The sequence below is a fragment of the Sphaeramia orbicularis genome, chromosome 12 (genome assembly GCF_902148855.1).
Source record: "Sphaeramia orbicularis chromosome 12, fSphaOr1.1, whole genome shotgun sequence".
NCBI lineage: Eukaryota > Metazoa > Chordata > Actinopteri > Kurtiformes > Apogonidae > Sphaeramia > Sphaeramia orbicularis.
Window position 1 is genome coordinate 71893607 of NC_043968.1, and position 24076 is coordinate 71917682.

The 24076-nt window shown below is 38.0% G+C and overlaps 1 protein-coding gene across 1 annotated transcript; it reads right to left on the reverse strand.

The window, feature by feature from the left end:
- Positions 1-354: 354 nt before the first annotated feature.
- Positions 355-23957, reverse strand: LOC115429129 (anthrax toxin receptor 1-like). Its single transcript, XM_030148381.1, has 18 exons — positions 23723-23957; positions 18806-18877; positions 18631-18702; positions 18425-18506; positions 18299-18332; positions 17965-18044; positions 13552-13620; positions 13367-13447; positions 13025-13085; positions 12688-12786; positions 10116-10185; positions 9837-9915; positions 9550-9645; positions 9341-9385; positions 8300-8392; positions 6655-6819; positions 6069-6149; positions 355-3229 (listed from the first exon to the last, which is right to left on the reverse strand). The coding sequence occupies exons 1-18, from the start codon at positions 23875-23877 to the stop codon at positions 2882-2884; spliced, it is 1782 nt and encodes a 593-aa protein (XP_030004241.1). The 5' UTR covers positions 23878-23957; the 3' UTR covers positions 355-2881.
- Between the last annotated feature and the right edge of the window lie 119 nt (positions 23958-24076).

Sequence of the window (24076 nt, forward strand, 5' to 3'; positions counted from 1 at the left end):
GTTGTGCCTGGCACCACATGTTTAATACTGGTTTGGTTTTTTATGCATCCTGTCCTGTAACACTTTGGCATCTGTCTGTCACACATGTAAAGTGTGTTATAAATAAAATGTATTCTTATTCTTATTATTGTGCATTGGCAGCTGCAAAGGCAGGCATGAATATTTCAGTTGTGTTATTACTGAACTCAGTTTTTCCGTACGAGTCTGATGAAGATCAGAGACACTAACGTATACTGAATAAAGTGCAAATATAGCTCCATCCTCCCTTTTTAATGATTTTCCTTTTACACACTCCATGTACCGGGAAGGTAAATGCATTCCACATGGCCTGAGGTTCAACCAAACTCAAATCAGTTCAATCAATTTCAGTTTTATTTACATGGTGCCAATTTAAGGACATGATTATCTCAAGGTATTTCACAAATTCATATCAAGGCCTTAGAAAACACTATACACAGAGGAAACCCAGACCCTCCAGGAGCAGGTCCAAGGCAACGACAAGGAGGGAGTTTAAACACTGGTCACTTTGTTTTACTCACCTCACAAATATAATATAATGTAATATAATATAATATAATATAATATATATCATAATACTGGAAGATTTCAGAGCATCTGTGTGTGTGTAAAAACAGGAACAATGCATCTGCTAATGTGGTATGAATTCAGTATTAATATGATCTGTGGTTCCCTGTGGGTCAATGCGCTGATAGAATAGAATAGAATAGAATAGAATAGAATAGAATAGAATAGAATAGAATAGAATAGAATAGAACCATATTTTGAAGCTCACGTTTTGGTCTCAAATGTTAAAAAATAGAAAATGGAGTCACATCCTTTAAATAAGTACTGATTATTTAAGAGAAACAAAAATATGAAATAAAAATATTTAGAAATTAAAGAGCCTTTTACAAATTAAACATCAACAATCTATATTATGAAAGCCAAGTGGCCTATGTGTGTGTGTGTGTGTGTGTGTGTGTGTGTGTGTGTGTGTATCCGTACAGAGCTGACTGCTGTAGTTTGTCATACTTATGTATTTTTGGTCAAGGAACTGACTACCAAAAATGGCAAATTGATAGGACCAATATTTTGGGGATATTAGTCATTTTGGAATACAATAGCCTCAGTCACACTGCTATGGCAAGAAGGCTTTGGCGGTGACTGCTGGACAAATGCAGTACAGCATGCACAAATACACAACAACATAAAAACTACCACATGTAGAACCCGTGGATCCCCATGGGTCAGTGTGAAAATAACAATAATATCGTGCTTTATGGCGCTCATGGAAGTTTCTGTTGAAAACAAGAGGAAGTTCGTTAGTGGGTTTATGTACATTTTGGGAGAAGGTGATTAAACTTGATACTGAAGAAAAGATTCAAAGCTGTCATTGTCAACATCCACATGATTCTTAAAGTCACCTACACAACTACACAACTACACAACCACTACATACCAACCATATAATGACACTAGATTCCACATATAACCTTCAACTCTGGATAAGTCTGAGTTTTAAACTTTGAGCAATTTGGAATCTAGGAATCACATCCTTATCTGACAGTATGGTTTGGTACGGTATAGAACGGAATGGAACAGTATGATACGGTACGGAACAGTATGGTATATTATGGTTTGGTACGGAACAGTACGGTGTGGTATGGCACTGTATGTTATGGAATGGAATCACTTGGTATGGTACAGCACAGTATGGTATGGTATGGTATGGTATGGCATATTTAAAAAATGTGGGGAAATGTATTACATATTACCTTCACGCTGTTTATTATTATAAAGCACAGCAGATTATTACAAGTAGATGTTTTTGCATGGATGAAAATCTATTAGATTTCTCTATGTTGCATATGGAATGTATAAAGCTAATGTAGTACTTGCTTCCAAAAGCATTTATTAGCCAAAGGTCTGCTTGCTACACTGAGATCCAGATCCACAAGAAAGACTGTTTTGCTGCAAATCTGCTAAAAATACAATACATATTATGAAAGCACTTTCAAAGTGTAAACTCTTGAAAGCTTTTTTGTTTTTTTATATTCACTTTTGATATCAAGATTTCAAAAAGCTGTCTGTTTTATTCAGATATGTTGCTTGTCGCAATATTGCAACCTTGGTGCTTAAAGGGTTAATACTCATATATTTAGTGAAAAATCGCCCCCTAATTCATGAAAAATCAATACAAATTTCCACAGCACTGATGTAGATCAGGATGCTGTATCACATACAGTCCATCTTACAAACCTGAAATTTGAGCATAAAAGCTGCAGAGCAGGTAACATTAGTGACTCAGATCCTGACTGATCTGGTGTTAATGCTTTTACCACTGCAGCATCCACATCATGTTCTGCTTGGAGACACCAAACAACATCAGCACTAAAAAACATTGTTTGATTTGGATGTTAATGGAACATGTTTCAGACCTGTCTGAATCGCATTAACAGACATTTCACTGAATTGTGTTAAAAACATGGAGCATCTGCATGAATGTTAGTTTAAGACTGTGGAGAGCTCTGTGTGTGCATCTGTGCAATTTTCATTATGGTTCAGTGAGAAAAACACAAAAACACCTCCAGCTGGACATAACATGGACAAATTCCCCACAGGTGGGAAATGGTGCAAATGACGGTCACAATCCATTCTTTGTGGATTTGGCGCTGAGTATTTATCTTCTAAAGTTTCAAATAGATGTGTTTATAGCAGAAGAGCACATGCAAAAGGCACTTTTGTCTTGAATGAACTGTGCAGTTTTCACTGTGCCTGTGTCGACTCACCAGCTGCATCATCAAAACTAAAACTTTTAAGAGATAATTAAACTGTCTTTTCAGGCCACTCCCCTGAATTCGGATCCCTCTTCTGTACAGTTTCACCAGTCATCGTCATTATTGAGCTGCGGAGGAGGCCGGGATGGAGGCGGGGCTCTACAAGGAGGCGGGCCCTGAGGAGGAGGGGGCAGAAAGCCAGTGATAGAAGGTGGTGCAGAGGCGGGGTTCATGGCAGCTGGGGGCAGGGCTCTGTTGGGAGGGGGTCTGTACATGGGAGGGGTGTCGATGGCTGGGGGAGGAGTGGATGGAAAAGGGGGTGGACTTGAAGTTGGTGGTGGTTGACCCTGGTATCTGTGAGGTAAAGTGTAGATGGGTGTAGACGGATGGTTGTAGACCGGATAGTGAAGCACAGGGTAGGGTTTACTGCGGCTGAAGTTAATGCACCTGCCCTGTAAAGAAGAAAACAGCAGGTTAAAAATAATCAAATGTGCATATAGATTAATTTACATATAATAATAATAATAATAATAATAATAATAATAATAATAATAATAATAATAATAATGATAATAATATTAATAATAATAATTTAACCTTCAACTCCCCAAAAAAAACTTTCACAAAGTTCAAATATTCGTTGTGTAAGATGTTCAAACTCAGATTCCACAGTTCAGATTCCACATTCAGCTCAATATGATCTGAAGTGAGCCAGACCAGTAACATAATAACATAATAGCCTGTAAATAATAATTAAAAATTTTCTCTTTATTCTAGTGTTAAAATTTAAAATTATATTATGAAAATGTGAATAACCTGAACAACCACGTAACACCTGACATTTCTTAAGAAAAGTGCTGAAAAGTGCAATTTCAACAATATTATGTCTTAATCAGAGGCGATTTCTCATAGACTACAAGGAGCGCTCAGCTTCCCCTAAAGCTGCGAAAATTAAATGATCAAATATGTGTGGTTGTGTTGACATTTCATTGACTACAAATGTGTTAGAACACGTTCATCTCAAAGATGAGTTTGTTCAGAATCAGCTTTATCACAAATCAGCGGACTCGATGTTGTTCACTTCTCATACATTCCCGTTGCGCTGTTTTCTCATACGATCTCTGCTCAGTGCATTTGCCCGTAGACGCTCAGCGTCCATGCACTTCAATGGGACTGAGTGGAACAGTTTTTTTCATTGCCTCAAAACTGGACGGTAATTGGATAAACGCCACGATGTTGTCCCGCCCCCGGATGCTCAGCGTCTCTGGGGTTGAATGGAGCTGTGGGCGGAGCTCGGCCGGGCTGGATGCCGGGCTTCCACATGCTGATTGGATGATCAGTCGAAAGGCTGAATCCCATTTGATTGACAGCTATTTTGAGATCTACTCCTTCACTGACACAGTTCAGTTTAATACCGTCGCACATTCTGCTGTGAAATCGAGAGAGAAACCACTACGAAATTACTCGTTCATTTCTTGCACTGTTAATAAAACACACTCATTGGACTTCCTTGTTTCAATTTAACATAATTTCAAGGTTTTCTTGTTTCAGTTACATAATTTAATCATTTCTTGTTCGAGTTTAATATCGTTTTGTAGATAGTTAAATCAATCATACTGTTGGCTAGGTCAGAGTGAAAGGAGCATCTCTTGTTTAAAAAGGCTCAAGTCCTACACCTGTAACACAATGGGCCAAGGCTGTCTAAGCAGCCTTGCTCTGCTGGACATTGAGAGGACACTGGTCAAGTCCCTGGAAAAGATGCCTACTCGGTACGATAAGGTCTACTGACCATTTTCTTGAAAAGGAACGGAGGGCTGAATTTATGTTTAAATAACTTGAAAAATTTTTTGATGTAAGCCGACAATGAGCTTCCCCTCTCTGAAAGACCAGCAGCCGCCACTGGTCTTAATATTGTGTCAGTTTTATGTAAATGTAAATATTTTCCTAATGTAATTTTACTTACTTAACAGTTGTCAGAATTTATAGATTATTATGTTTTTATTTCACTTGAGATCACAGTGGTCTGTATGTGACCCCTGACCTAATCCATTTCAATCGCCTTGCCTGGTTATATCTACAGTGTAATTTTTGCACTGAAGGGCCGAATCAGACACTTTGGCAGGCTGATTTTGGCCCACAGGCCATAAGTTTGACCCCCCTGTTCGAGCAGTTAGTGGTGACATTACGATGCCAGAGCCATTGTTTCTTTTCTCCATTCTCAGTGTTGTATGTTATGGAATAATGACTCTAATCTATGCACAAATATAGTCATTAATGTATCTTTACATCAGTCACTATAAAATAGATAAAAACAGGAGATGATACCGGGATAAACCATCATGAGGAATAAGTGAGAGATGGATGAATGTTAAATTTGTGAATATGATGAAAACAGACCTGAGCAAATTCAAAAATAAAAGGTGGAAATGTGAGGAACTTCTATTTGGCTGTGCTGTGCCGTTTAATTATGATCATGTGGTTGTTCCTCATTAAACTGGAAAATGGAAAATGACAGCACTGACATAAAGGGGGTGGTAAAGACTCTACTTTCGGCTTTAAAAGCTAAGATATTACAAACCCATATACACTGTGGCAACAAAGATGGACTAATATTGCTTTCAGAACTTTCCTCTTTTTATTTCTATTTATGCACATCAGTAATCACCTCTGAACAGGTGCCATGGTCACATATTAAGTCCCAGTTTTTTCCAACTCTATGGGAAACTGTGTAAACACAACTGTGCAGTTTGTGCACACAAGAACTCTGCAGAGATACTTAAATTCCTCATATGAAATTTCAAACACCACTTCTGCAAAGGTTTATGGCGTAGCTTTCAACACATGGAAAGAGGAAATTCCTGTGTTAGTCCTTTTAGTAAGTGTCATGGAAGAAAAAGTCTTTCCTGGCAGTGACGGCGATACTGTGAAGGTATGCGGCGTCTACCCCTGATGACTTCAGCAGGAATAGGACTGTGGTGGTGTCTTTGTCTACTCACTTTGTCCCCGGAGACTCACCTTAAAGATTTTATTCTTTTAAAGCAGTGTGGTTAAGATTTAAGTCAGAGGTATTCGATTCACACCTCCCTCATGTACCTTATTTTATGAACTGTAAAATCTGATCAATTCTTTACTGTATAATGTTTGTATGGATAGAACCATCTACAGATAGATACAGTCTTATTAGATGCTTTGTTTTAAATCTTCTGTCGGTTTTTCTTTCAGCTCTGAGTAAGTGATGGGTTTTTCATGATTCCATTATAGTTTTTGTCGAGTTTGTTTAGTTTTCCTCACCTTGTCTCCACGATGGGGTCGCATCACAGACACTCTGTCATATCCTTTTCTCAGAAAAACACATAGAGCATCCAGTTTTCCCTAAAAAACATAATTGCTAACCATAATGTTTAGGTACAACAACAACGACAACAATCATCACCATCATCATCATCACCATCATCATCACCATCATAATAGGTATGACTTTCTGCTCCAGATATTATGTTTTTAATTAGGAAGCGTTATGCACCAGGCAGATAAACAAAGGGTGTATTTAATAGAAGCCACTCAACAGATTCCATATTCAGTGGTGAGCTCAGTTCAGGTCTGTTTTTTATTACTGTCCATGCAACCATTCAGCTAACTAGAATCTCAGAGGCACATTTTATTAACTATTTCCTTGCAACATGTAATACCAAGGAACATAAAGAATAAATCAAAACCCTTGCAGGCTTTGGTGCATAAATGCTATTGAAGGCATCTCGAGTGTCTGAACTAATGTCCCTGATTCATGCTGAGAGATTTTCTTGTAAAGACGTTCATTAAATTTTGATGAAAAGGTTCAAATATGACTGAAACACCTACAGTTGACGTCCGCCCTTACCTTGATGGGAGAATACCATTTGTGAGGGAGGATGGGTTTGTGGATGCTGTAATAGAGTCGTGGTGGAGGCAAATCAAACTCCTGTTCTGGCATTACAACACGAGCATTTTTAGCTTTTTCTAGTTTTGCTCCTTCTTCAGTGGAGCCTTTATCTCCCCAAAAGACCTGCACAGAAACACAAGGCAGAAAAGACCTTTAGACATTTTACCAATTAGAACAAACCCCTGGAAAGCTGCAACAGCTTCAACATTAACACTTAATTATAGTTGTTTAAAGGATCTTGGAGTTGCACTTCAATGCTTTTGTATTTGTCTTGCTATATTTGCCTGAAAGATGCTTGAATTACTACTGAATCAGAATCAGTTTATTTTCCATTTGCAGAAAAAATGCACTGGAAATGAGTTACAAGACCCCAACATAAAGATACATAAAAGACAGTAACAAGGTGTAAAAAAAAAAAAAAAGAAAAAAAAAAAGAAAAATTACATGAATAAGAGTGATAAAAAGACAGGTGCCCCCGTAGACAGAGATGACACTCACTTGGACGAAGTGCATGAATATAAAATCTGTTATTTATACACAAGTACAAAAATAAAACATACACCATACACTGTTAAGCATCTGATATGGAGTTGTTCAGGCTACACGCAGCACTGGGAAAGAAACTATTGGCAGACTGAGAGGTAAAACATTTGATAGAACAATAGCATCTGCCGAATGGAAGAAGAAAAAAAGACAAGCGCCAGGGTGAACAGTAGGATCATTTACAATACTTAACAGTACCATATGTATTGTGTTTTTTTATACAATGACAATAAAGTATTGAATTGAACTGAATTGAATTGAACACGCAATTCATTCCATGTGTTACATTAAGGTAATTAGGATAAATATTAAGTTTAATTTCTTTTTTTAAATTATGTATATATTTGGTCCATTCCAAAGAACATATTAGTAATACCTATAGTCAATAGCAACATTATATCATCTATTGCTTATTTTATACTCTCCTGTTTTACTGTACGGTGTCCTTGAGTGCCAAGAAAGGCACCTATAAATAAATGTATTTGTTATTATTATTATTATTATTATTATTATTATTATTATTATTATTATTATATCATCCAGTCTCAGGCATCATTTTTGGATGCTGGATGGTGGGGCGGCCATCTTAGTGGTGTCCCTGTTGGTCTGGAACCCTCCTGAGCGACCGACCCACCAAGGGTGGTCCTTCCAGGACCAAGCTCCAGGGGGTAACACTCTCTGGATTACAGGAGTCCACTAGCCTCCATCCCATGACAAAACCTGAACCCGTAAACGAGGTTAATTTGACTGCTTTCAGTTTTAAGTAGCCTGTTCCATACTATCACTATCCATACTAATGCAGTTTTATTTGATTTATGTTTTCTATAAAGGTTGAAAATGCATTCCAAGACTTTTCACCACCACCACTCATTATGAACTATTCTGTATGTGAATGTGTATTTAAGTTACTGGTTAAACACATGGTGAACTGTGTGTTGTGCTTGAGTCAGTGTCTGGACTGTCATTATTATCATCATATTGAAGAGATTCCAATCTGCCTGATGATTATAATACAATTATCACTGTATTATTTTGGTTCATTTTACTCATCTAACTCTACCTCCATTCTCTTGATTCCTCCGACTCCACGTCCTCCATAGTATGAAGCATCTACTGTGGGCCACCTCTTCTTTGGAAAACCCTCCTCATCATCCTGAAATAGAGGGAAAACTTATAAAACAGAATGACACAAATGCACTACTTGATGAATTAAATAAAAATACAAGTCTAATTAAGTCTGTGTACCTTTCAGTGTAGTAGTGTAGTGATCAAAAGTTCTACCATTAATATTTTAAGATGAGGACTATTATTATAAACAATAAATTGATTGGAAAACTTCAAAATATTAAGGCAGTATTTTAGCAACCCTAACACCAGTGGTGTAGTCCAAGGCGTATGGCGGTATATGGCATATACCAACTTATTTTTCAGTCAGCATTGTGTATACCCACTTCTGAATCCCCCTGATGCGCATCATTCAGTAGTATCTGAACCAAATTACTCATTTTTTCCTCTCGGATGGTGAAGCCATGACCCGCCCTACTCTGCCTCTAATTGGTTGGTACTCACTGCCTTTATTGAGTAGACTGGTTAACTTTAGGCATGAAGACGGATGAGCCAATCAGAGGCAGAGTAGGGCGGGTCATTCCAAGTAAAAATTTTGCTAACTAGTGCTGGCCACCTCTGGAACCTGATTGGACGACTCAGGTGCCAGTGCTACCCCAGCTGATTGACAGGTCACTGTACATCTCGTTGAAAGATGCTCGATTATTGGAAATGCGAACAAGAAAGGCAGAATAAACGTCTTTCAAGTGAGTGGCACGTATTGAGAGAACCTACTTTCATGGAAAACATAATCCTGAGGCAAGTTTTAAGGTGGTTTCCAGGTGTTTTTTTGGGGGTAAACTAAATAGAGTAGTCTGACATGTCACTGTTTCTAAAACAGGGCATTTTTCTGGACTACAAACTGGCCTACTTAAAAAAAAAAAAGGCAAAAATTGAGAGTATACCCACTTCTCCAGGGACCACTACACCACTGCCTAACATTACAGTAGTTTTAGTGTTGAATGATTTATTATGTGAAAAAAAAAACATCACTTACGGAGAAGTCATCATTGACTGGAGGAGGAGGAGGTTCATGAATGACCTGCAAACACCCAACATGTAAAAAAAAACAAACTGTTTGAGCTTCAGTTTATTACAACAAATCTCAGATGCTTATTTATGAAGATATTCTGTTCAGTATTACAAATACATATTGTGTCTGATAAATGTTGTATTGATGAATAATGTTGTTGACAATTGTCGTACCACGGTGCAACACAGCGGCCAGAACCACCACAGCAAAGCAACGGTCAGCAGGAGCAGCAGGACGAGCAGCGCTATGGCCACAAACTTACCATCGGACTACAGGAACAAAACAAAAACACAGAAAAAGAAATAAATATATGTGTCTGAAGTCCCAAAAAGAACAAACACGTACAATGAGATTTTTAGACATGTTCAGAAATTTCTCAATTAATTTTAATAATGCATGTTTTTCTGAAATAACATGTGATTTATGCTAATTAGTATTGTTGTGTTGACAGTGTACGAACACAAGTCACTGCAGTTATAGTGACAGAACTGGATATGAAGCTCAGGCCATTATTCATGCTGACGTGAAGAGTAGCAGACCTGCAAAGAAAAACATTACAAAAGTCATATTTCCATCTCTTCAGTCTAACATAAAACACAAAAAACATGCAAATAGAGAGTTTAAATTTAGCCAGTACCCATTGGAAATGCTGGAGTGCACTGTTATATTCTGTAAAAGTCTCACCGAAGAATCAAGCAATAAAAATAAATGTAATCTTAATGGGGTTTTTTTTACTTACATTCCCTGTTTTTCCAGGACGGGAGCTGGACAAAAAAGGTAGGTATCGCGAACCACCAGCGGCCTTTTCACTGTGGAGGTAGACATATTTTGTTAAAGGGGGCATATATCTGTTCATGTTTTCTTTTCTTATATTCCTGATTTAATAGGTCTATTTACTTTATTTTATTGTAATTTTTTTGTTTGTTTGTTTTTATTTGTCTTTCTGCCCAGTTTACTCAGTGCTTGTTCTAGTTATTGTTCCCATTATAATTATCACCATGGTTGTTATTGTTAGTATTGTTGATATTTTCTTGTGAGGGTGTTCGCCACCTTTTTCTTCCTTTATCTCCCCCTTTCACTTTTTCCTTATCTTCTCCTCTCCCCTGTTCTTTCATGTCAGGTCCAGCATCAAAATGTGATTCAACCAAACTCATAATAAAGACAGTAGAATATCAAGGGGAGCCTCATATTACTTTATGGAGTTACCCTTGGCAAAGTAAGTTTGTTCAGCACCAAAAGGCAGCCAGACTACCATTCTGCTGTTATTATGGTGGACAAGACAAGTTTAACCCTTTCATGCATGAATTATGAGAACCTTAAACACAATTTTTCCCCTTTTTTTTTTTTAAACCCGCCACCGCCGCCCCTTTTCGGGGGACAATTTTATTTTTAATTACAGCTTGTGTTTAAGTAACAAACTCAAATTTTACATTCACATGTTCATCCATTCCTTGCTTGTATACATATACATAGAGGGAGGGCTCATATAGACGAAAGTGTACAGGGACAAGACAAGACAAGACAGTGGTTCATCTTTAGGCATGAAAAAAGCAATGCAATTGACTTTTTTTTTTTTTTTATGAACCTATTTTTCATGGAGTTGCAAAAATGCCCACTCAGATGGATACCATGCATTTAATATTTGAAGCCAAGAAACGTTTATCTAGTGATATACTGTGTAAAAACTATGAATTAAAAATATTTTTAATGCTGCTACTCTGATGTTTTCTCATATTTAAACATACTCTAATACTAGTTATTACTCACTTCATGGAGATAATATAAAAATAAACATTTTGTTTAAAAAAAAACCTGTTAATTACAGTCTAATAACAATCAGCAATTGATTTACACTCAAACATGTTACTGCAGATCAGGTTTATCAAAAACAGCAAAGTTACAGTAATAGTATGAATTGCAGTGTATGGGATGATGCATAAGTGTCCTCTGTGTTGGCTGATATGGAACTAAAACAACAAAATCCATGAATATACAAGAGAACAGCTTTGAATAGCTGTCCACTGTAGTGACCACTATGCATGAAAGGGTTAAAAAAAAAAGAAAAGGGGGCATATATCATATTGTAAAACTAAACCAAACGGTGGTAAGTTTTCATTACAAAGAAACTTAAGGAGATTCACGCCTCAGAATATTCCTTTTATTTTTAGTTTGCTAGACTTCCTGTCCTTATGGAAAAATGAGTAAATGAGTGAAGGTTGTGGTTTATTTAGTGTGGCTCAGCGAGTGTCTAGTGTCTGCAGAGACTGCTTGTCCCAGATCAGATCCACATTCCACATCAGTCATGTGAGAAGGTTTGAGTGTTATACCAGCTGATTCACAGCTCAACAAGATGGTGGTGAATATTTTTGGAGAAGAAAAAGATTTAAGTCATTGTGAGCCACGAAGCGCTCCTCTCTTCCAATATCCTCAAGGAAAAGTTCAAATTTCTGCTTTTCTGTTTTCTTTATTAAGCATTTAACTCCTGAGACACTATTTCAATAAAACAGGCTGCTTGGAATGTGTGTCTGTAGAAGTGTCATAAAAGCTGTTTGTGAGTATGTGCTTGTGTTCCTTTTCTTCAGTGGTTTTGCTTTAAATCAGGTCAAAACAGGATGAAAATACAGGGTGAAATAACAGAAAAAGACAAAGAGAGGAATTGAAGTTTTACAGGTTTTACTAAATAAGGCAAAGAATGCACAAAGATAAGAGTGAACAAGTGTTTGAATTTTGGTCCCAGTAGTTTTTGGTTTTAGGGCTCTTTTTTTCTAAATTAGTCCAGTTACATTTTGGCACCTGCTTGAACTCCAAAAAGCAGTTATACGGAAAAAACCCCGAAAAAATATAATTAAAAAAATAAAGGGAAATCACCACAACACTGTAAACAACAGTAAGTACAAAAAACAACACTGACAACAGCGTAAAAAAAAAAAAGCCCAAACCGCCTATTTTTATAGCAAATTGTTCTCATTCACTAATCTGTTTTGCCCCCCCAAGGTCTATTCTCTCAGCATGTTTAGAAATCTTACTTATTGAGCAAATGGTTGAATTTTTTCTGAATATTTAAAATAAACCAAACAGAATGAGTACCACAGACACGTCAGGGGTTAAAGGGTTAATAGTTGACAGAGTTCTACAACTGTGTAGTTCTTTGCTCTATTTATTCTATGTGAATATTACACTGAAATGTTTTCATGTCAAAACTCAGTTTCAAATATTACATGATTTTAACTTATAGGCAATTCTCTTCAGTAAATAAACACCATCATGATATAATCATCTCACAGAAACAAAAGCCTTGAGTTGATACTCACTCAGAGTAACTGTGTCATTGATGCGGAAGCTGCAGAGAACTTTCTGAGCATCTCTGGCGTGAAGGAAACCGTTTCCTTTGACTACAACCTGAAAAGACTCTGACATGGAATCAATTAACCATTAATATCATCTTTTATTGCAGACACTAATGGGTGCAGTGGAGGGGTTTGAGTGATTTTTGGTAGACTGATTGCTGGTAGATCAATGCAAATTAATGAATAAAGCAGAATATTACTTAGAAATTGTCATTTTACATCATAACAAAGATGAAATTAGTTACTGAACATATAAAAATGTGTATGTGTATATTTCACTACATTATTTGTGCTGTTTAACCTCCTTCACAGATGCTGGAGGGTTCAACAGCCAGGATCTCAATACATGACCTCTTCAGGATCTGAAAGAGAAGATAATATATAAACAGTGTATGTATGTATGAATGTAGGTATGTATATATGTATGTATGTATGTATGCATGGATAGATGGATGGATGGATGGATGGACGGATGGATGCATGGATGCATTTTTGTATATATGTATTGTATGTTTGCATGTATGTATCTATGTATGTATGTATGTATGTATGTATGTATGTATGTATGTATGTGCATAAACAGTATGTATATATTTGTATGTATGAACTAAATGTAGATATATTGATGCTGATGCGAACATACTGAGTCTATGACTCCTTGCAGCGCCTGGAAACCATCACCGACAGGGAAGACATGATCCTTACTGTCAGCTATTGTTGAAAGCTGTTAAGAAACAATTGAATGATTAGCTGATTTTCTGTGTGAACCTTTGAGGCCTTAATTAATTATCTCATTTACTGACTAAGTTGACTAATTAACTGAATTACCTGAGTTTCATTGAAATCTTTCACTCCCACACAGTAAACGGAAGCACCCAGTTGGCGTGCCCTGCTTGCCTGGAAGAAATAAAAGTCAGTCAGTCAATCATAATAAATAAATAAATAAAGGACCGATCCAAAATGCTGCTGCCTTTTTCATGACTTTAGTCTGCCTATGCATGTTCCACAGTGATGTTAGTTATGATGTTATGTATTTAACAGCTGCTGTAAAACTGTGGGTGGGACATAAAGAGTGTGATGTGATGTAATCATAAGCACATGTTTTTACATCCACAGCTGCTGTTGCCTGTCATATATGATGCAGCATTACCCATAAACTTACGTTATGCTATTCATTTTCAAGTAATGGCAAGTAGGAGTGCAGGCGTGCAGTGTCTGTTACACTATTAACTACAGTATTTGATATTCGTTTTAACATGAAACAACACTATGATTACAGGCATTTGGGGAGACTATGGGTTGGAGAGGAAATGGGGAAACCTCTTTTTATTGATGTATATATTTCCTTATATTGTTGGTTCCACAAATGAAAAAGGATAAGAGGCAGTATTCAGATCCATTTTGGCTAACTGGCTGACAGACTGTAAGCTATAGTCATCATGTGGCGTCCGGTGGTGTTTGTCGTCGTCTGTCGTCCGTTACAAAAATTTCAATCGTCTTCTTCTCTGAAACTACAATTCTGATTGACTTTAAACTTGGTGTACAGGTTCTTTATGATGATGTCAACAAAAGTTAGTGAAATTATTTGGATCTGGATCTGATTCTGGATTTGGTGCAATTTTGAAAAATTTCCCATTTATAAGAGATAGGAAGTGGATTGATGCAATAACTCAGTAAATATAAATGATATCCAGTGTAAATTTCTACACTACAGCCCTGATGGGGAGATGACCAAAACATAATGTCCACATGCTGATCAGGATCTTCTGGATCCGGAAACTTACAGAAAATTTAACATGGGCTCTTATGGAGAAAAAATTTCAATCGTCTTCTTCTCCTAAACTACAGTTCTGATTGACTTCAAACTTGGTATACAGCTGCTTTATGATGATGTCAACAAAAGTTAGTGAAATTATTTCCATCTGGATCTGATTCTGGATTTGGTGCGGCTTTGAAAAATTTTCCCATTATAAGAAATAGGAAGTGGATTGATCCAATAAATCAGTAAGTATCAATGATATCAAGTTGGAATTTGAATTTTTTACAGATCTGATTGGAATATGACCAAAACATGGGCTATTTCTGTAATATAATAAATACACAGAACTGGGTGATAATAAATGGCATCTGGATACATTTCCCAAAGCTTTTAATTTGGCTGGTAAGCTACAGGGCCATTGGTCCTATTTTTTAATTTGCTACAGTATAAGATGTTACTGGTGAGGTGAGCATCCGTTTGTTTTTATATTTAACTTTTTTTGGCTCGCATGTGCTGTGTCATATCACTTATGACAGGCAGTCACTACATTACTTATTCTGCATTTTAAGCACATTTTCCTCTGCCGTGGCTTGGCCATTGAACACCCTGCACCAGGTCCCGTACCCTGGCCATGAGTTTGCCCAGTCTGGTCTCCAGTGACTGGACTTTATCCAGTAAAACACTGGGCAGAGGCATGTGTGGTCCTCATCCTTTCTCATACATCAGATCTTTTCCTCCTGAGATCTGCTGCATAACCTGGGGTGCCCATCCTCCTTCGTTTGTGTCGGTCCCCTGGGGTCCAAGCCAAATCAGTCAGGTGTTTGAAACATGCGGCCCGTGGACCAAAATCAGCCTGCCAGAGGTTACAATCCGACCCTCAGGATGATTTTGCAATTAAGATATTAACAGTAAGGGGTTAATTAAGGGGTCAAACTCATTTTAGTTCCAAACTTCAAAATTTTAACAATATTATTCATTCCTGTTATTAAATGTATTATATAACTGTAGATCCATTGTGATCTGTAAGTTGTAATGCACATGTGTAAATGATAAACTGAGGCATAATATTGTTAAAATTACACTTATTTTTCTTATTTCAGGTTGCTCAAATTTTTTATGAAAGGATATTTTAGTAAATATATAAATGCCATATTTAATTTTACTTTTTTGCACTAAAACAAAGACAAAAATTTGGAGTTGTCATGCTATTATGTTATTATTTTAATGGTCCGACCCACTGAAAATCATATTGAGCTGAATGTGGTCCCTGAACTGAAATGAGTTTGACATCCCTGAAGTACGTGATATGACACAGGACAGGTGAGCTAAATGAGTTACAAATAAAAGCAAAAACCACTACATACAAAGAAAATATTGGAGCAGGTATGACAGCTGCTGACCCCACTAGTGCCTCCCAGGTAGAGAGCACCATGATGAGAAGGTGTGGGAAAGGCTTAACACTACCACTTTCTACCAGAAGAGAATATCCAGGCATCAGTGGGTGACGTGGATGACCCAAACTGAACCAGTTTGACACTGAAATCACATCCGAGTTCTGCCTCCTACATCTTCATACAGCTGTTCCTCTAACTGAAAATAAAACAGTATCCAAGCCTCACTATCAATTTATGCAGTGAATTGGTAATATGCGCTTTAAAAGAAAGCTGTTGCTGGAATCATTATTATTTGGAAAATTTTTTCCAGAACACGTACTTTAGAGATTAGCCTGTAATCGTTTATTTCTGAGGGTTCACTTTTCTTTAGCGGAGGAAGTACACAGGCCGACTTCCAGACTTTGGGAGTTTTATTACAGTGTAGGATTAAGAAAAAAATGTAAGACAGCAGTTCAGCTATAAAATCTGCAGCCAGCTTCAGAAAGAAGGGATCCAGTTGATCTGGACCAGTATCTAGTACCTGATTTTTTCAGTGTTTTGTGAACCTGAATGGTAGAGACGTTAAAGGTCCATAGATAGAGTGTCTGCTGATACTGAATTTGAAATAGACCCAAATAAGTCAGAGTTTAACAAGTCAAGAAAGGTTTAAAAAAAAAAAAAAAAAGTAGAAAAAAAACCCAGCAGAAATAAAATGTTCATTAAAATAATTCATCATGGCTAATTAATCTGTCAGGTTTATACCTTCTTTGACTAAGAAGTCAGGAAGTTCATTTGCTGGTACTGAGTCAGAAACAGATCTCATAACTTGCCAAAACTTCTTTGGATTTTTTCCTATTTTTTGTCATTTCAGAGGTCAAACTCTGACTTTCCTTTCATTATTAAATCAGTAGATTTATTTCGTAAACAGAGGCAGTCTCAGTCTTATTTTATCTTGTCTTAACTCAGACAGCATCTCTTTCTTTAAGCATACTTCCAAACTCCAGGGGAAACCAGATGTTTTTATACCATTTCACCCTATATTTACACACAGATGTGTTTTACTGATTAGTCTTAAAGATTCCTCATTAAAGTACAGATACGCCAAACCCATGAGAAACCTGCACCAGTGAAAGTGAGACATGACATGGACACACACTTTAAACATTAAAGTGCTTCAAGTCTCTTTTGACGATAATCTGAGACTTCATTCTTGGTCATTTCACATTTCTGATGGAAACATTTTCACCTATTTCAGCGTACGTATGTGGGGTATTTGTCATAATTAAGTCAAGCAACAATGATCTGGAGGGATGTTTAGTATTAGGTCAGCCAATCAGGATTTAGATCACCCACTATGATGAGTTCATTAGAGTTTAACCCAGAAACACCGTTATACAGTGATGTAAGGGTGTCACTGCAGGGGGCGGGGGGGGGGGTTATCTATAACAGGCCATAACTGTGAGCAAGTTACCCTTCGAGCATTCAAGATTCAGGCCAAGAAATTCACATTGTTTCACAATGGACACAGAAGACAGGAGGGTAACATGAAATAATAATAATAATAATAATAATAATAATAGATTAGATTTATAAAGCGCTTTTTTGGTCACTCAAACCGCTTTACATTATTGACCCATTATTCATTCACTCACACTCTGGTGGTGGTAAACTACATTTGTCGCCACAGTTGTCCAGGGGCAGACTGACAGAAGCGTGGCTGCCAATTTGCACCTACAGCTCCTCCAACCACCATCCACCGAACATTCATACACCAGTGTGAGTGGCAGTATGGTGAAGTGTCTTTGCCCAAGGACACAACGGACTGACTAGGACAGAGCGGGATTCCAACCGCCAACCCTTTGGTTATTGGCCGACCCACTCTACCATCTGAGGCATATATTTTTATATAAATGGCTTCACCTCCAACTTTCCCAGGGCAGTCACAGCAAAAGATACTGATACCACCACTGACTGGAGTTGGTTTACCTTTCAATTAAAAGCTAATGTAGATAATAATATATGAGATAAGGCCCTTAAAAACATCTGCAATGTTCCTTCTGAATTTCTGCATTTTGTTTTAGTGTAACGTTAAACTAGTTTTCATATCACCTCTCTTTCAGCCAGGTCAAACTGATTTTCTCTCAGTTCACCGTCCGTCAGGGCTATGATGACGCTGGCGGTCCGGAAACCTGAAGGCGCAACCAGAACCAGAATTGTAAAAAAAAAAAAAAAAAAAAACAAAACTGTGATTCAAACATTGGCACAAAGACATTCTCATTAATTCATTTTCATATTTAAATGTTTTTCTCCAGGTGATGAAACATAGTTGAATTTCTGTTATTTCTTTTACTGTATATTATGACTCTGCCATAGGTTGAAATGATGACGAAGGGATAAAAATGAATGAAAGATGAAGCGCTGAAAAGAAAAATGTCCCACTCACCATCTCCAGTGCTATAGTATATTTGCTCACTGGCCTGAGAGAAAGGTTTGGGGGTGTCAGTGCTATAAATGTAAGTGGATCTAATGATCATATATTTGGAAGTAGACTGATTTCCCATAGACTTACTCTCTGAAAACCTCTGTGCATGAAGGTGTCTCCACCCGGCTGAACCGTGCAGAGCTCCTCTAGTCCAACCCGAATCTGTTCTCTGTTCACACATTGAAGAAACAAACGAGGATACAGAATATTTACTACAGACACACAAAAGTCAATGTTAATACACAGTTGAATGAATATCTGTGCGTGTGTGTGTATGTGTGTGTGTGTTTTACCGGTCATTCGTTAGAGCCATTAGAGTCCTTCCTTCTGTTGAAAATACAATAAAAGACATTCGCAGCTGAGGACTGGAAATAAGGAAAAATACATTTGGAAATTAGTGTAATGCTGTTGGAAGTGTAGTCACCAAGTGTCTTCACCTGTTTTCAAACTGTTTCTGTGTGGACAAACCTGATAAACTTGTGGGCCAGGTGATCAACAAAGTGATAAATCTCATTCCAGTAACCCTGCACACTGCCAGACCTGAGGGAAAACAGAACAGACACCAAATAAAATATTTACTCAGAGGAGGGCTGTCAGGGCCAGTAAGGCCTCCTCTATTGGTGTTAAGAAGGCCCAGGCTTTTTGGAGTCCCAGGCAGGGTGGGGGGTGGAAGGGGCCCAGGTAGGAATCCCATTCATCTTCTGAGGGATTTCAATACTCATGTGGCCCATGGACAGTGTGCCCTGAGATGTCTGAATGGAATGAGTGACCTGCCTGACCTGAATGTGAGTGGTGTCCTGTAATTGGACATCAATCAATCAATCAGTCAGTCAATCAAATTCTATTTATATGTTGTCACATCATAACAAAAGTTATCTCATGGTACGTTACATTTAGAGCTAGTTGAACTAGACTCTTAAGATAATTCACAGACGCCAACAGAATCCTCCAGGGGTAAACGCTTGGTGACAGAGGAAGAAAAAAATACCTTTAACAGACAGAAACGTGGAGTAGACCACACCTTTGGAGGATGGACCACTGACATGAACAGTTAAAGGGTTAAAGAGAGAGGGTTAAAGGAAGAGAGAGAGAGAGAGAGAGAGAGAGAGAGAGATGGTGGAGGGGAGGAAGAGGAGGGGAATAGCGGGAGACACATGGATGCACACAGTAAATTTCACTACAACTATAGGAAAATAGGACCAATGGCCCTGTAGCTTACCAGCCAAATGAAAAACTTTGGGAAATGTATCCAGATGCCATTTAGTATCACCCAGTTATGTGTATTTATTCTATTACAGATATAGCCCATGTTTTGGTTATATTCCAATCAGATCTGTAAAAAATTCAAATTCCAACTTGATATCATTGATACTGACTCAATCCACTTCCTATCTGTTACAATGGGAAAATTTTTCAAAGTCACAATTTTTTTCCCATAAGAACCCATGTTAAATTTTCCATAAGTTCCCGAATCCAGAAGAAGATCCTGATCAGCATGTGGCCATTATGTTTTGGTCATCTCCCCATCAGGGCTGGACTGTAGAAATTTCAACTTGATATCATTTATATTTACTGAGTTATTGCATCGATCCACCTCCTATCTGTTATAATGGGAACATTTTTCAAAGTCGCACCAAATCCAGAATCAGATCTGAATCCAAATAATTTCACTAACTTTTGTTGACATCATCATAAAGAAGCTGTATACCAAGTTTGAAGTCAATCGGAATTGTAGTTTCGGAGAAGACGATTGAAAGTTTTGTAATGAATGACAGACAACAGATGACGACGACAGATGACGACAGACGACGACAGACGACGACAACAGACGACAACGACGGACGCCGCATGACAACAATGGCTTACGGCCTATTGGTCAGTAAGCTAAAAACTAGACAGCTGTTAGCATTAACTACCAATAACTACTACAAATACCCATAACCCTTAATACTACTAGTCCAAGTACTAACAGTGGATATACCACTACTGCAGCTGTTAGTACCAATAATATATAATCATAAAAATAATTATAAGAATGGATTAGATTCATATAGTGCTTTTCTATTTAACACATACTCAGAGCACATACATTGGATCTATTATTCATTCACTCACACATTCACACTCTGGTGGTGGTAAACTACGTTTGTAGCCACAGATGCCCTGGGGCGGACTGACGGAAGCATGGCTACCAGTCCCTCTGATCACCACTAAACAACGCTAAACAACACACATTCAGACACCAGTGTGAGCAGCAGCACTGCAGGCAAGGTGGGTGAAGTGTCTTGCCCAAGGACACAAGGCGCATGACTAGGACAGAGCAGGATTCAAATTGCCAACTCTCTGGTTATTGGACAATCCTCTCTACCTCCTGAGCCACAGCATTCCCATGACAGAAACCTCTACTATCTATGTAACTATATATTAAACACTTCCACAAATATATGGTTAAATGAATAATAATGATGGAGGCAGGAGAGAAGCAGGACCACAGCAGCAGGTCCTCTCCGCTGTTTGTCCATAATGAACACCATGTTCCAACATAAGGATCTCCATTAGTGCACGTCACTGGGACACCCTCTGCCGTAGGTCGATGATTGACTTGGTGGTGGATTCATCAGGTCTCTGGTCAAATGTTCTGGATACTAAAATGAACAGAGGTTCACAGCCGCTGACTGATTATGATCTGGTGGTGAGTTGGATCCAATGGCAGGGAAGAGGCTGTACAGCAGGGGTGTCAAACTCAGATTCTTTCAGGGGCCATATTCAGCCCAATTTGATCTCCAGTGGGCCAGACCACTAAAATAATAACATAATAGCCTATAAATAATGACAACTCCAAATATTTTAGTGCAAAAAATAACATTAAATGATGAAACCATTTCTATCCAAAACAAAAAAGATGTGAATAACTGGAAAAAAATGAAATTTCTGAAGAAAAATAAGTACAATTTTATCAATATTATATCTCAATTTATGATATCTACATGTGCATTACAGATCAGATCTACCAAGGCACAAAACAGGCAGATTATTGTTAAAATTGCACTTATTTTTCTTTAGACATTCCAGGTTGTTCATATTTGTTCAGGTTATTGACGTTTCATTATTAAAGGATATAAGAATTTAATGTTCTTTGCAGTAAATCAAAGAGAAACATTGGTGTTGTCATTATTTATAGGCATAAAATCATATTATTTTTCTCACATTAAACCAAGAAGAACATTTGGAGTCATTATTTCTAGGTTATTATGCTGTTATTTTTGAGTTTGAAGCCCTTGACTGTTAATATCTTCAGGGTAACTTTTGCATTTTGCACTTTGTAAATTCATCTCGAGGGCCAGATTGGAACCTTTGGCGGGCCGGTTTTGGCCCCCGGACTGCATGTTTGACACCTGTGCTGGACAGACTCGGTACATCCAAACGCTAATGAGAGTTTGCTAGGAATGTCTGGCAGACCCCCTCGCAGTACATCTTTACCATGTTCTGAGGGAGGTGGGGGACATTATGGTGGGGGTGGGGGACCCTGTTTAACGCCTCCACTACTGAAGTGACTGTTCATAGCTGAGGCTGTAGCGTTGATGGTACCCGTAATGGCAGTAAACCTCCAGCCCGATGGTGGACACCTGTAGTAAAGGGCACATTCAAGCTGAAGGAGTTGTCCTATTAGGGTGGGTTTACTGGACAGGGAGGAATTTGGTGAGTTCATGGAGTGTGACTATTGGACGGAGGATATTCTGGTAGACCATCAGATGGTGTTGCAGTGTTTACAGCGTGGATGGAGCCCTGCTGACCTCAACTGGGGACGTTGTTGGACACTGGAAAGAATACTGTCCATAATCTCCTTCTGTAGAAGAAGCAGAGACTGGGGGCATGGCCTGACCCCAACCCTCATCCCCAACTGGGATGAGTAGTTGATTGACAGGTGGATCAGGCAGCATTGACAGTGATATGGACACTGTATGGGTCAGTTATGGAGAAGAAGGAGCTGAATCAAACATCAAAGCTCTCATTTTACTGTTTACGTTCCTGCTCTCACCAGCTGTGGTCGTGAGCAAAAGAACTAGATCACAGATACAAGCCGTGGAAATTAGTTTCAGGATACTGTAGCTGTGTCACCTGCTTCCATGAACTATAAACTCCTAGTATGTAAATATGTAATGTCCGTCACTGCTACAGACACAACAGAAGCTTCAGCAGGAAAAGTTTAACTGAGGGCAGTCGTTCAACAGGACTCTAAAAACGGACACAAACCTACACGCTCTGCTCACTCTGCATTGCTTTTTTTCTTTCGTCCTCATGTTTTCATTTATTTTGTGATGTGTCAGTGCAGAGACAAATATTCAGGATCTGTGGAACATCTGGCTCTACTGGAGAAAGGGTTTCTACAAACTGATCAGATGACATCCTGCAAATATAGATCAACGTATTTGCACACTGTCAAACAGAACTCAATATTTCATTCACAAAAGTCCTTCAAGACTTAACCTTAACCCATAACTTTTTTTGTGGTTACGTCCAAATCAGTTTCTCTCTACATTTAACCATTACCATTTATTTTAATATTTAATACAGAGACAATGCAGGCATATGCAATCTGATGTTACTGAAAAGCTAAGAAACCACATTTTACCTGACTTATTTACATGTATAGATGGATTAGTGGATCAACAGGTATTAAACTTTTTATATCAATAGATGCTTTAGGGTCTTTTATGGTTAAAATCAATAACACACTCACAAATGACTTGTCTTTTTAGGAGCTTGTGTGAACTTCAGGACCATTTATTTGATGGGAAAATTTAACTTCTACATCAGTTTAGACATTACATATGTGGTGCATTTTTTAGTACTATTTCCTCTTTTTGTCCAATATAAAAACAAACAATGAGTAAAAAACTTTCAAATGCGGTTGGTATGGTCAACATGCAGAAGAAATCATCCAAAAAATAATGATTGAAATAGTGTTTTATAGTTTCCAACAAATCCCAATAGTTTAATTATGACTGAACATCAATAGGCCTCAGGTTGACACATCTGGACAGGTGACATTTCATAAAAACACTGTTTACCCACATCTGTATCAGAAAAACACTGGGCTGTGTTGTTTTGACAGCTCTATCATGATTCTCCTGGTCTTGACAGAGCCTCAAATTTGTTTATTTAGTTCACACAGGCAGTGTTAAACAGAATAAAATTAAATACAGGTTATTCACTTATATATGTTACATAGTTTTATATTTACCATGCAGTACTAGTTTCTGTGTTCTGATGTTACATAACAGGATTTTGTCCTTATAAATTCAAATATTTTAGCTTGAACCTTAAGTCTCTTTTGTAGGTAGTGTTTCATTAATAAAATGAATACAAGTACAGATCACTCACTTGTCCAGAACAAAGTAAAGGTCGAATCCCCCATAGCAGGATGACCCCTCCTCTCTTTGGTGACTGATCTGTCCTGCACAGCCAGATACCAGGACCACCACCAGCATTCCCACTTCAACACCCAGGACAATGTTCCTGCTCCAGGGTTCCAACATTTCTGCAGATTTAAAATCAGATACAGGCTAAAGCTCAGGAAAAGCAAACCTTTAATCTTCAGTTCTGTTGTTGCAGCGTCGCCTCAGCTGGTTCCACAGTGGATCAGAGCCCCTCCCACTGGCAGAGGAATGAAGGTGGTGAGGCGTGTCATTAAACCCCCCCACTCAAACATTTCACCATGCACTGCCACGATGTCAC

What these genes read in the sequence shown, in the direction of transcription:
- LOC115429129 (XM_030148381.1), bottom strand. Translation starts at nt 23,877, where the DNA reads ATGTTGGAACCCTGGAGCAGGAACATTGTCCTGGGTGTTGAAGTGGGA. An exon ending in AAGATTTCAATGAAACTCAG is followed by an intron (nt 13,448 to 13,551) that starts GTAATTCAGTTA and finishes GTTTCTTAACAG; the next exon opens with CTTTCAACAATAGCTGACAG. An exon ending in GACCCCATCGTGGAGACAAG is followed by an intron (nt 3,230 to 6,068) that starts GTGAGGAAAACT and finishes TCTTCTTTACAG; the next exon opens with GGCAGGTGCATTAACTTCAG.